A 13,618-nucleotide genomic window follows, 5' to 3' on the forward strand; every position below is an offset into this window, starting at 1 on the left:
CAGGAAGGTCATTGTCACAAAAGGTCAAATGAATAGATGACCAGAGCTAGTTAAAAACATCATATTGAGAAGGACAAAATGTGCACCTAAGGGCAAGTCTGATCTGGACTGAGGTCCGCAGTCCTTCTGAGGCTGCAGCTTTCTATGGAAGTAAGTTCTACATAATGTGTCCTGTAGAAATCCTCACGAGTATGCAGAGACGTAAACAGGGATACACATTTTACAATTGTTTGTAGTGTGAGAACCTAAAAATAACGTAACTATCTGCCTACCAGTAGAAGAATACTTGAATTATGGTGCTTTCATGCAATGGAACACTATGTAATTGTGAGAAACAGTAAGGTAGATCTGGAGGTAATGAATGGAGAGGTGTCTATAACATACCGTTCAGTGAAAAACCCATGCTGATTTGTGTGTACATGGTATGTGTATTTAAACACGTATACACATCCACAGAAAGGTCTAGAAGAATATACTCCAAACTGTTCAAAAAAGGTCATTGGAATGGGATTAGAATGAAGGGGGGGGGGAGATATTTTGCTTTTTTAGTTTATATTCATTTGTAAGATTTACCTTTTTTGCAATAAATAATGAGTTTTATCGCTTTAAAATGAATAATTATGAGCAGTTAAGGAGTAAGTGGTGTATTAATATCATTGGTTTCTGTCTATAATTTTGTGTTTCTATCTGGGTGTTCTTTTAAGTTAGGAAACACTGAGGGGTTATTAGGTTGTTTGTCTCATTGTTAGGCTGATGTTCTTATTGACTATTATTGTGTCATGTGAATGATCACTTTTCCATGTCTGTTTTTCCATCAGTGTCATCAGGAGAGTATCTTCTCACTGAAATATTAAGAAATGTTAAGCGAGCAGTAATATAAGGATTACATTCCTGGAGTACAGAAGGAACAGAGGACAGAGATGAAAGGTTGGGTAATAACAGGGGGCCTTTAAAAAGGGGCCTTTAAAGGAACTTGCTGGCCTTGAGGAAATCAATGAAACAACATGAAAAGCTTTTGATCAGCACAGGCCCAAGGTCCCTGGATTCTATGGCCCCTGCTAGTTATTCCCACATTTATGCTGTTCAGCTGACAGGGAAAATAATGAGTTTGATGCCTCAGAACCAACACTGACTTTGTAGCCCAGGACCTTTTATAGAATATTAGATCCTCCAACAAAATGGATGAGGCTGGAGAAACTTATGTTGAGTGAAGTAAGCAAAGCACAGAAGGATAAACACCACATGTGCTCACTCATAATTGGGAGCTAAGAGAGAAAGAAAGAAGGAAAGAAAGTCCACAGTGATGTGTTGGACTTGCAGAAGAAAACATACCTTGGGATACAAAGCAGAGTTGGGGTGGTGGGGGAGGTGGGGGATAATTGGGTGAGGGACATGGCATACAAACACAATTTGTGGTAAGGTGCATGCTGCCAATATGGATCTGGCCTTCATATCTTGGGCACGAGGGGTGACAATCAGCTTTGTATCTCATGAATATTCATAACCAATTATTTTTAAAAAGAATATTAGATCCTCATCCCTTAAAGGGGCACAACAATAGTACCTACCTCACAGAGTTCCTATGGTGAGAATTAAATGAGATAATTTGCTTAGCATAATCCTGGACACATAGGAGTTGAACAATTGTTAGCTGCTATAATCATTAATTACTACTAATTATTACTATACCCAAGCTCACCAAGCAACCACTATGGCATGTTGTTTACTTGTGAAATAGACTGAAGTCAAATACGGTCTCTGAGGATTGAGGTTTTCTTTCACCAAAGAGAAGCTTTTGTTAAGAGTGTTCTTTTTTTACAACTCAAATGAAAGGTCATATCCCCAAATATATCAACGATTTGATCAAAAACAATTTTTTAGCTTTGGTTCCAATATTGCCCAAAAACCAACTTGATAGAACAGTTCCATCCAAATTTGTTCTCAGGGAGAAATAAAACTGTTGTTCTATGAAACTTTTTCATTCACCAACTACTTTTTCTGGCATTAGAACTGTCAGCTGAACTTCTGATAGTTTTTAATCACTTAAGAGAGATGCCTCAAACAAACTTTATTTTCAGACAACAGATCCAAGCAGGCCAGCAAGAAGACCTGACAGCTGAACTGTGATTTACATGGGGTAAGTGTTTACTCACCAGCCAGGAACCCCTGATATCAGAAGAAAACCGCACCTTCCACCCCCTCATCTAGCCTCTTTGCTCACAAGGAAGAACAAATGAGACAGACTTTCTGAGAAGGCAGCATTTAGGTGATCTTGGATAGAAGGGAGTGGAAGAGACAGGAGAAAGTAAGTCTCCCCATGAAGGAGGGGAGAAGAATATTACAGAATAGATTAAGATCATAGAATAAGACCTACCAGTGCCTTGAGGATAAACAAGAGACCACTCTGGCTGCTCTGATGAAAAAGTGCCACATGCCTCTGGGGAGGGGGGATAAATGTGAGGAACAGAGGTATATAACCAGTCCTCTGCTTCTATATCCTGCATTAGTTAAGTGTTAACACACATGAGTAGAAGTTTGCAAGCAACCCAGACAGGTGCCAGCAGAGAATCAGCCACACTTGCTGGAAGTTCCAGCTCTGTAAAATCACTTTGTCCAGTGCTTGCTGAGGTGGTCTTTCAACTGAGGAATGGAAGGCAGCAGCTGCTGGCACTCATGACAACGAAGTGGTAGCTTCAAGAGTTCAGACATCCCATCTCGGACAGTCACTCTGCCAGCCTCCTTTACCATCTTGATCACAGCTGCAAGCAAGGAAGAAAGGTTCAAATCCCAGCTACTCTGGAAAGCCAATATAAGATACCAAACAAAATATGGCTCCAATCAATACACCAGGTATTCTAAAGTTACTAAGCTTGAAGTTACGAATGGGCTTGATCAGATTCTAAACCTGAGCAACTTACCTTTGAGATAATACATTCCTTCAAGACACACTCTAAGCAATCCATGTTACTACGTCAAGAACTTACGTCCTTGGTAAATGATAGCTTTCATACCAGCAGTACTGAAGTTCCCCTGTTAATTAACCACTCCTGACACGAGAGCCCTCAGCTCCTATCCAGTTGGTAGCAGAAGAGACAAAACTTTTCAGAGCTTTCTCATCCATGAACTCCAATAATTCTCACAATTTTTAAATCCCCTGTTGTCACAAAACACTTTTTGACTCTGACATAACAGCTCTCAAGGTGCCCCAAGAAGGCTGCTCACAGTAAAGTGGTAACTGTACTATAATCCAAATAACCCAGTTTCTTTTAATAGTGCTCTCTTTATAGGGAACACCAAATTTTACATGGGTTTTTGAGGCCAAATTGTTATTCTGAGAAACTACTGAATCAAGTACAAGAACATCTGAGAAAATGAACAAATGTGAAAACCAAAGAGCACTATTTACCTTGTGATTCTAGGAAGTATTCTGTATTGAAAGAATTCCAATGCTTTTTGTTTTTAAGGCAAGGAGAATCAAAATCCTGGCTGATCACATGAAGGTGTATATGGCTAGTTGAAAGAAAAAAAAATGATCATTAAAAACTATGGCTCAATCAAAATGACAAAACAGTAAAGTATGGGTACATCAAGTATCAATAGTGTGTCCATTTAATTCAATTCACTCATTCATTTATTTAAAATATTTAATGCTCAGTAAGTATTTACTGGGTCAAGGACTGTTCTAGGCACTGGGAATTTAGCAGTGAACAAATAGGAAAAGCCTCTGACCTTATAGAAATTATATTCTAATGAGGGAAGACAAATAATAAGTAAACAAATAAACAAGGAAAATTCAAATAGTTAACATTGCTAAGAAAAAATAAAAGAGGGAAATGGGATAGAAGGTGCCTGGGGGTAGAGGTTGCCTCTTTAATTAGTTAAAGTGTTCAGAGAAGGCTCTGCAGTGACTTGAGCTGAGAAAGCAGCCAGGCAAGCAAGATCTGGGGGAAGAGTGTCTCAGAAAGTGGGGAGGCCAAGTGCAAGGGCTGTAAGATGAAAAAGAGCTTGGTGCAACCAAGGGACATAAAGAAGATAATGTGGCCAAACTATGTCCAGAATCGCTGGAGCCCAGGAGCAGAGAGTAAGCAAGAACCAGATCATAAAGGGTTTAAAAGGCTGGCAAGGGGGTTGCATTTTATTCTGATAACATTAGGAAGCCACTGAAGGATTTTAAGCAGGGGAGTACTATTACCTTATTAACACTTTTACAAGATCACTCTAGCTGTTGTATGGAGAAAGGACTGCAGAAAGTGTAAGAAGGGGACACAGGCAGACCAGTTAGGAGGCTGCTGTAGCAGTCCAAGCCAGAAATGATCACAGCTTAGACTAGAGCTGAGCTATAGTTGAGATGGCAAGAAGCAGTCCTATTTTGTCACCACCACGCTCAACCAGTGAGCTAACCGGCCATCCCTATATGGGATCCGAACCCGTGGCCTTGGTGTTACCAGCACCGCACTCTACCGAGTGAGCCACAGGCCGGCCCCGAAGCAGTCCTATTTTGAATATAGATTGGAATAGAACCAGCAGGACTTACTAATAGACTAGATGCTGATTTGGGGCAGTGCCACTTTGATGGAGAAGGTTAGATAAAAAGCAGGTTTGGGGAAGAAAAATCAGTTCTATTTTGGATTTGTTAAACCAAGTAGAATGCCTTTTTGTGTGACTTTCACTCTTACAATCAGTAAGATTTCACATTCCCCAATAAATAATCAAAATAAATCAGTATGTGTGCAGAATCCAAAATAGAACATAAGCAGGAAAAAAAATAAGAATAACTATCACAAATGAATAAGAGAACCACACTTAAGGGAATGAGGAAGAAAATAACTAAGTAACTTTGGAAATCATTATTTTGACTGGATACTGTGAGGCTAAAGACAAAAAGAACGGTATACAAATATTAGTGAGTAAATGTCTTTCTCACAGGGGTATGAGTTAGCAATTCTGTAACTATCTTATATGTATACTAGGATTAAACAAGTAAGTGAACTTATTATCGCTAATAAGAACAAGGTTTCTCACTGTTACCCTTGGAAAAAGAAGTTACAAAGAAAGAAAAAGGGAAACGAATGAACCTTGCAGAGCTGGACTGGAGATGTGTGTGTGTCTGTGTGGGTTAGGATTCACACATGTATTTCCTGGCTCCATCTTAGAGGACCTAGGAGCAAGACACCCTGGAATCAACACCCACTTCTCTCATTACAGAAACCTAGTGCCCAGGTCTTAGTTTAGAAATACTCTTCTCCAAAAAAGGACCTAGGGCTCTTTGGAGAAGTGGTTCATTCCAGGACTGGAACACAAAAAAATACAAGAGCCTGGAACATCTTGTGAGACCAAAAGACAAAGAAGTGCTCAAAAAATGTTGGGTACATGCCAAAGTGAAACAGGAGCCGACCTAAAGGAGCTGCCAGAGGGCCGGCCCCGTGGTTCACTTGGGAGAGTGTGGCACTGGTAGTGCCGAGGCCGCAGGTTCGGATCCTATATAGGGATGGCTGGTGCGCTCACTGGTTGAGCGTGGTGCAGACCACACCCTGCCAGAGGTTGCGATCCCCTTACTGCTCTAAATAAATAAATAAAGGAGCCACCAGTGACCAAAGCTAGAACAATTTGAAGAATAAAATAAATAACAATAGCATTGAATTACAACCCATAGAATAAATGCCCATGAGTCCATACTAATAAACAATTGAATAAATAAATAATGAGGGAGAAGGGACAGCTCTTCCATACAGAAGAATTTCAATTAGTAAATTAGATGAGGGAAGTATAAAATCTCCTTAGGTAAACACCATAGTAAAAACAAAACAAAAAAAACACCAAAAAAGGTAAATATCATAGTAATAACTATTGTAGGCAAGATCCACAAATAGATACTAAAATCATCCAGTGCAAGTTTGAGGAGAAACAGGATAGTAGCACTGTCTCAAGATATCTCCCCTAAGATATTCAACAATTACAAAGGGAAAAATAGTAACTTTGAGTATAGAAACCTGTGGCAGACACTACATTAACAAATGATCAAGGTTAAAATCACTTGTAAAAAGCCAAATCAACATTCCTTGCACCCCCTGATATGATGCATTGGGAAGAATACAATCACAAATATCACTTCTGTGGTATTTTTAGCAAAAGAAATGTATAATTTCAGTCTAATCATGAAAAAAACATCAGACAAACCCAAATTGAGAAACATCCTACAAACTACAAGTAGCCAGTACTCGTCAAAAGTGTCAAGGTCATGAAAAGCAGGAAAGGAGGAGGAATTGTCACAGATTAGGGGAGACTAAGGAGAGACGACAAAAAAATGCAATGTGGGATCCTGGATTGGATCCTGGAGCAGAAAAAGAACATTATAGGAAAAAAAGGTCTACCGTTTAGTTACTGGTAGAAATTATGAAAGGTCTTTGTTCTGCTTCATACTTTTAAAAAATATTTTCTAAATTGAAACATTACTTTTACAATAGGAAAAATTATTTGCTTATTACTTTTCCTTTCTATCATGTTTATCTATTCAAAATTACATCATAAAGAGTATCATAAAAGGGTATGTAAGTGGCAACTTTCCTTACCGCTCATTTTGCTTCCCACACACACCTGCTCTTGCTTTTATCGTTCTCCTTAGCACAACAGCATTCATTATATGCAAAAGGTATGGACACCATAATTACTATGTGAAAAGGGCTCAGTGGTCAAGGGTTCTGTTAGGCATGGGCTCTGCTGCATTAGGAAAATAGGATTATGGGTGACTTTTCCTCCTAAATTTTTGAACAAGTTTTTAACAATAAAAAACACATATTTTTAAAATGAGATACAACATAAATCCACCCTATGAGCTAGCAATTCCACTTCTAAGTACCCAAGAAGAAAAAAAAATTATGTCCATAATATAGGCAATAACACACATGAATCTAAAAATCATTAGACTGACCAAAAAAAGCCAGGCAAAAGTGTGTGAACTGTATGATTCCATTCATATGAAATTTTAGAAAAGACAAAAATCATCTATGCAGAAAGAAATCAGAACAATGCTTGGTGGTTGAGAGGGGACTGACTAGAAAGGGGCACTAGGGAACTTTCTGGTATGAGATGACAGATGAGTTCTATATTCTGTATCTCGATCAGAGTGATAGTGACATGACTATATTTGTCAAAAGTGATCAAATTATACATCTTCTTATGCATTTAATTGTAAGTTATGCCTCTTTAAAAGAGGGAGTATTGATTGGGGAAAATGTGGCACAATGATTTCATTTGGTTAAAGTAGCCAGTAAACTAAGTCATAATTACCCACCTAAATAAAATGTGTCGGTGGTTAAAAAAAAAAAATACCTGAAGGAAATCTGTCACATGCTGCAACGTGGATGAACCTTGAAGACATTATGTGAAGTGAAATCAGCCAGTCACAAAAGGACAAATACTGTATGATTCCACTTTTATGAGGTACATAGAGTAGTCAAATTCATAGATACAGAAAGTAGAATAGTGGTTGTCAGGGACTGGGGGGAGTGAAAAATGGGGAATTATTGTTTAATGGGTACAGAGTTTCAGTTTGGAAAGAAAAAAAGTTCTGGAGATAGATGGCAGTGACAGTTGCACAATAATGTCAATATACTTAACGCCAACGAACTGTACACTTAAAAATTATTAAAATGGGGCCAGCCCGGTGGCGCACTCGGTAGAGTGCGGCGCTTGGGAATGCAGCAGCACTCCCGCCGAGGGTTCGGATCCCATATAGAGACCGGTCCGCTCACTGGTTGAGCGCAGTGCGGGCGCGACACCAAGGGTTGTGATCCCGTTGCTGTGCGCGGTACGGGCGCGACACTGAGGGTTGTGATCCCGTTACCAGTCACGAAAAAAGACAAAAAAAGGAAAAAAAAAATTAAAATGTAAATTTTATTATATATATTTTACCATAATCTTTAAAAAGAAACAAGGTGGGCCGGCCCGGTGGCACACTGGAGGGTGTGCCGCTTGGGAGTGCAGCGGCGCTCCCGCCGAGGGTTCGGATCCCATGTGGAGACCGGTTCCCACTCACTGGCTGAGCGCGGTGCGGGCGCAACACTGAGGGTTGCGATCCTGTTGCCGGTCAGTAAAAAAGACAAAAAGGAAAAAAAAAAAAAAAAACAAGGTAAAAACCCTGAAATCTAGTCTCATTGCTTAGATCAAAGGAACTGAGGACATATGCCTTGTTTACATGCTTTGAAAAGAATCAATCATTCCTTCCTGAATCCTTCTGGGTATAAGGCAAACTCTATACTTTTCTTTCTTTCTCTCTCTCTCTTTTTTTTTTTTGGATAGTAGTCGTGCTGAGAATGAGCCACAGCTGGCTGGTGTGCATGTAACTAGGAGAGCTGACAGCGGCGGGGTCATTTTATTTTAAATCTTCAGTGTACTAAACTGTGACTATAGAAGTCTATGATGTTTTTTCCCCTTCAGAGCAATGGTCCTTAATCATTTGGGGGTTACAGATAATTTTGAAAAATCTAATAAAAGCCACTGACCACAATTCTTCATCTGAGGTTAACAAAGCTACTTCACGTGTTAGGCCTTCAAAGATTTAAATTTTGAGAGGAACAAAGAACCATACGAGATTGAATTATAAGCAGAAGACAGGACTTAAGGCTTGGAGGCAAGTCAGGCAGAGGGGTGGAAACTTTAGTCCACCTCCCTTGGAAACATCCCACTATGCTCCCCTGGGCTTCCAGGCTATCAGCCCACTCAGCAAGCCCAGGCTGAATCTATCTGCCCACCTGGACAGAACCAAGAGGCACCAACACTATCCACAAGGCTTACCTCATGCTGGGAACGGCATGGTAGCCCAACCGGAAGCAGAGTTCGCTGGACCCAGCAAAATCTGCAATCACCCTTTCCCCCACAGAGTGCATATGTTTGAGGAGTTCAAGGTGGTCCCTGGTCAGAGCCTTCAGATTGGAAATGGAGGCCCAAGGTAAGACCAGCCAGTGGTGACGGGCCTTAGGGTATTTATCCTTAATCACCACCACCTGCTCATCTTTGTAAACCTAGCAGAGGGCACAAGAAAAGGAAACAAATATCTACTGAGAATCTTCTGTGTACCAGGTGCTGTCATATTCATTAAGTAACTTACTTAATCCCTACAACAATCTTGTGCAAAAAGGTTTTAGTATCCCAATTGTGAGAGAGGAGAGCACTAAGATTCAAATAGATTGAGTGTCCTGCACAAATCATTAAGTGGGAAATCTAGGATTCCAACTCAGATCATGTTGACTCCAGAGTCTGTGTTTCCATCACACTATACAGCATACACAGAAGATGCACAGATGTGAGGTAAAATCTCTGCAGCATAAATTCAAATGCATCCTTCTCCACTCTAATATGGCAGACTGTGTGACACATGCATATGACTTCCTAGGAGCTCTTTCAGACCTGGCTCCTTGTCAATGAGGACATAACTGAAGCAGAACTCAAAGGCTCTTCCAAGGATGATGCATGATTATTAATCCCAAGCAACACAATACTACGGTCATAATACATTATCTGATGCTCCCTTGAAAGGTATCACATTAAGGTTAACACAACTTCCCTTAATAGTAACTAGAGGTTTAAAGGGATAAGGCAGGGCCAGCCCGTGGCTCACTTGGGAGAGTGTGGTGCTGACAACACCAAGTCAAGGGTTAAGATCCCTTTACTGGTCTTTTTTTTTTTTTTTAATTACATAAATAAATAAATAAAAGGGATAAGGCAGAGAGGACACTCATTTGAAGAAGTTAGCTTTTCTCTAAAGAATTCCAGTTGCTACCCTATTGCCAGTGGAAAAAGCCACTTATTCTCACAGAATAGCCTGATAAAATAAATCTCATTCAGAAGGACTGATATCCTTTGATTTCAATTGTTATTATGACCTCTGTGGAGTGGTCATTTAAAACATGAAATGTACTTAAATTCCAAAATTTTATTCTGACCTGCATTTGGGGATCCTGCATAGAAATCTTCAAGCCTTGACTCCAGTGACCCAGTGATTCCTAAACAAAAAAGAGCAACATAAATTGCATATGCTAATAATTAAATATGGCATTATTTAATATTGTGCGCAGCAAAGTCCAATCAAACTTGGAAATAAGGTTAGTTTTTGAGAATTAAACTAGAAAGACCCCCAATTTCAATCCATTGCCTTTTAGACCATAAGCCACCCCCACTGTCTTCCTATATTCAGAGCTGGATATTTAGATGAGGCCAGAAATGCCAGAGCATGAATCATACCTTCCTTGGCCTCTCACACTCCAACTTTGGCCTGACCAAGTTTCCACGTTGACATCAGTATGTGAATTACATCATCTATAAAAACCTTCTATAGGTCAACAACTGACCCATTTTAGTTGTTCGATGTTAAATATACTGCCTACCATCAAGTGGCTTACCTCAGGAATTCAAGAGAAAAACACATAAAGGGACATTCACCAAAGTGATATTCATGCCAGAAACAAGTGACTCTTTCATCATGGTTAATAACCCCTCACATGTGTCTGGGCTTTACAGTTTACAAAACAATTAAGCACTCAGTCATTATATCTCATTTAATCTCAACATCATCTGTCAACCACACTACCCTCACCTTTTTGGCAGATGCATCTTTCTCCTTCTTTGGGGGCAAAGAGCACTGGCTAGGGCTGCTCCCAGATTCCAGCCCTGCCCCAGACTCAGCTTCCTGGGCAGCATCCCTTTCTATAGAATCACTGTTGCCTGACCTCTTTCTCTTTCTGTGTGTTTCCAGGCCAGGGCTCTTTGCCTCTTCCTCAAACTGTACAATATATGGATAAAGTTCATTCACCATGTGGAGAACCTGGCCAGGCTGCAGCTTCACCTCTTGGTCCTTCCCAATTATGACTGAGTCAATGCTGGTGGGATTGACCCCTACCTATGGAATAAATCATCAGAAAATAATTATAATAATAGCAATAATGCCATTAGTAATACAGCTGCTGCTATGTTAGCCACTTTCTATGTGCCAGACACCATGCTTAATATTCACCAATATTACTCTGTCATTTCCACACATGACAGAGAAGGCTTCATTGGCTGGCACAGACACTCTAAAGTCAATAGCACAAGAAAATCATCAAGGCTAAAATGGAAATCCAAGTTATAAGCACACATACCTGCTTTACCTTGACATATCCCTTGTTACATTCTGCTTTCAACTGTACTGAAAGAGATTAGGAAAAGTTAAACACGAATGCAACTAAGAACCAGGCACTTGCTTCTGTTCTCCCTAAAGGTCAATAAATCCTCACTTGGAGGCAGCTTGAAAGACATTTCCTGAAAGACCTATGAGCAACTGACTTACACAGGTGGCGGGGGCTCCAAATCCCACCAATTTCTAACAGCTTCAAATCCTTCCATAAAATGGCCAACAATGTACATATTATCTTACCTACTGCTAATACCCCTATGAGGCAGTGTCAATGAATCCCCACAAGTTTCCCTGTTCCAGAACCCCTGGCATGCTTGGGATCACAGACTCTGCAGCAGGAAAAGGTTCCCATTTCCCCCACAAGCTCTTGGCTGGGGATTACATCAGGCTTCCACTATTATTACAAAAAGAAAAAAAAAAAAAAACCTGTCAGATGCCTTCAACAGAGAAAGAGGTAAAAAATACATTCCTGAAAAACAGAAGTTCAGCTGGCCTTGGGTGAGAGGCATGGAATGTTCTAGAAAGAGGATTGCAAGGAGAGAACATAAGCATGTGTGAGAAGAGGTAACATTACTCGTGTTCAGTTAAGTGAACAAAGTATCTGGGGTTGAGACGGAGCAAAGAAGAGACACCACAGTTGCTCACCAGGGAGGACAGGCAGAGGACAGGCTGATGCACACACATGCCTCTAGTTGCTGTTGTGAGAGGAGGACAGAGAAAGAAAAACAGCAGCTAATTCTCTACCTTGGGCCTAGCAAGCTCAAGCATGGCTTTTCTTCCCTCCACTTAGATTAACTGAGGTAGAGAAGACCATAGTCAGTGCTGCAAACTCCAACTCTCTAAGTCCAGAACACTTGGGAAACCCTACCACAGGGAAGTCACACTGCAAGGAGCAGTGAAATGTCCAAAGTTAACAGGAAAAAATGAAGTACATAATAAGGCTTTTCCCTGAGGGCAAAGACTTTTCATTTGATTAAACCCTAAGAAAGACATAGTCTTATAAGGACACAACCCTCTGTGTGAGTTAATACGTGAAGGATGGCACCCCTCATCACTTCTCAAACACGGTTTCAGCCTGGAGAACCCACAGTTACTGCCTTGCTGCGGAGTGAGCAATCTCCCTGGACAAAGCAGGGTGTAGGGAGGACTCAATTCCACTGTCCCATGGTAACAGGATGGAATCTGCCTGTTCCCATCCCTCTCTCCACCCTGCCTTGAATGTTACCACATTGGGAGGGCAAAATCAGGAATGAATGGGACCCTTGGTTCCGGGTGAAAAAGCTCAGTTCCTGAGTTTTGTTTTTGGCAGACAATAGGTTTTCCATCAAGAAAACCCAGGAAATGTGTATCTTTGATTATCACTCACTATCTTATTGCACCAAACCTGGTAATCTCCACATTCTTATGACCAGTTACCTTGCTGTCGAGAACATTTTTTATCAGTGATCTTGGTCTCCGGACCACGCCCAATCACAACCGCTTCCAAGTGTGGAAGTTTGATTCGCCGGTGCTGGCTGTCCTGCCTCACCAACCAGCATACCCGCATCCTCACTCTGAGAGAAAAAACAAGAGAATCGCTGGAAAAACAGATCCACTAGCACAAGGAGTTCTCCAGGGCCACACTCCAGCCCCACCACAGGTGATTTACCAGCTGTTCATCTGGAGGCAAGTGACTTCACCTCCTAGTCTCAATTTCCTCACCTACAAGCCATGGTAATGACAGGACTCATGAAACTGTTGTGAGGATTAAATGAGATAATGTGGATAAATAAGTATTTACCTCCCTGCCTGAATCATGCTAAGCAATCAAATGTTTGCTATACATTTATCGATATACTGTATGTGCTGGACATTAGACTATGTGCTGAGGGTCAAAGTGTAAATAAAACATTGTCCCTGTCCTTGAGGGGCTTGGAGTGCAGTGGGACACATAGACTAATATACTGATTATTAAAATATAATGTGATAAGCACTAGGAAAACAAAGTAACCAAATATGGCATCAGCCCAGTGAAAGGACTGACTTGACTCTTCCAGAGAGTATTTTATAAAACTTCATGAGGAAGAAATATTTATGCGGGAGTTTTAAAGGATAAGAAGGAGTTTGTCTGACAAAGAACCAAGGACTTAAGAATGAAGATGTTATGTTCTTCAGTTCTTAGGTGTCTTTATGTGTATTAGAAGGCTTCTCTGCCTTGGGCCGGCCCGGTGGCGCACTGCTACAGTGCGCCGCTTGGGAGTATGGTGGTGCTCCCGCCGAGGGTTCGGATCCCACATACAGACCGGTTCCCACTCACTGGCTGAGCGAGGTGCGGGCCCAACACCGAGGGTTGCGATCCCGTTGCCAATCCCGGTCCGGTACGGGCGCGACACTGAGGGTTGCGATCCGTTGCCGGTCCCGGTCCAGTACGGGCGCGACACTGAGGGTTGTGATCCATTGCCGGACACG

The 13,618-nt window shown here is 41.1% G+C and overlaps 1 protein-coding gene across 5 annotated transcripts in view; it reads right to left on the bottom strand.

Annotated features, from left to right (window-relative positions):
- Positions 1-2,051: 2,051 nt before the first annotated feature.
- Positions 2,052-13,618, bottom strand: part of APTX (aprataxin) — a 21,436-nt gene continuing 9,869 nt past the window's right edge. Inside the window, exons 2-8 of one of the 5 annotated variants that reach the window (XM_008576775.1) lie at positions 12,587-12,723; positions 11,136-11,182; positions 10,592-10,894; positions 9,942-10,001; positions 8,794-9,020; positions 3,407-3,510; positions 2,052-2,759 (exon numbers count right to left, since the gene is read on the bottom strand). In XM_008576775.1, coding sequence (XP_008574997.1) covers positions 2,605-2,759; positions 3,407-3,510; positions 8,794-9,020; positions 9,942-10,001; positions 10,592-10,894; positions 11,136-11,182; positions 12,587-12,716 — 1,026 coding nt within the window. In that variant the 5' untranslated portion in view covers positions 12,717-12,723 and the 3' untranslated portion in view covers positions 2,052-2,604. Of the gene's footprint in view, positions 2,760-3,406; positions 3,511-8,793; positions 9,021-9,941; positions 10,002-10,591; positions 10,895-11,135; positions 11,183-12,586; positions 13,030-13,618 lie in introns of those variants that run through there. The other 4 variants (XM_008576778.1, XM_008576777.1, XM_008576774.1 and 1 more) reach the window with 4 other exon arrangements.

This window comes from Galeopterus variegatus, unplaced genomic scaffold (genome assembly GCF_000696425.1).
Source record: "Galeopterus variegatus unplaced genomic scaffold, G_variegatus-3.0.2 Scaffold1401, whole genome shotgun sequence".
NCBI lineage: Eukaryota > Metazoa > Chordata > Mammalia > Dermoptera > Cynocephalidae > Galeopterus > Galeopterus variegatus.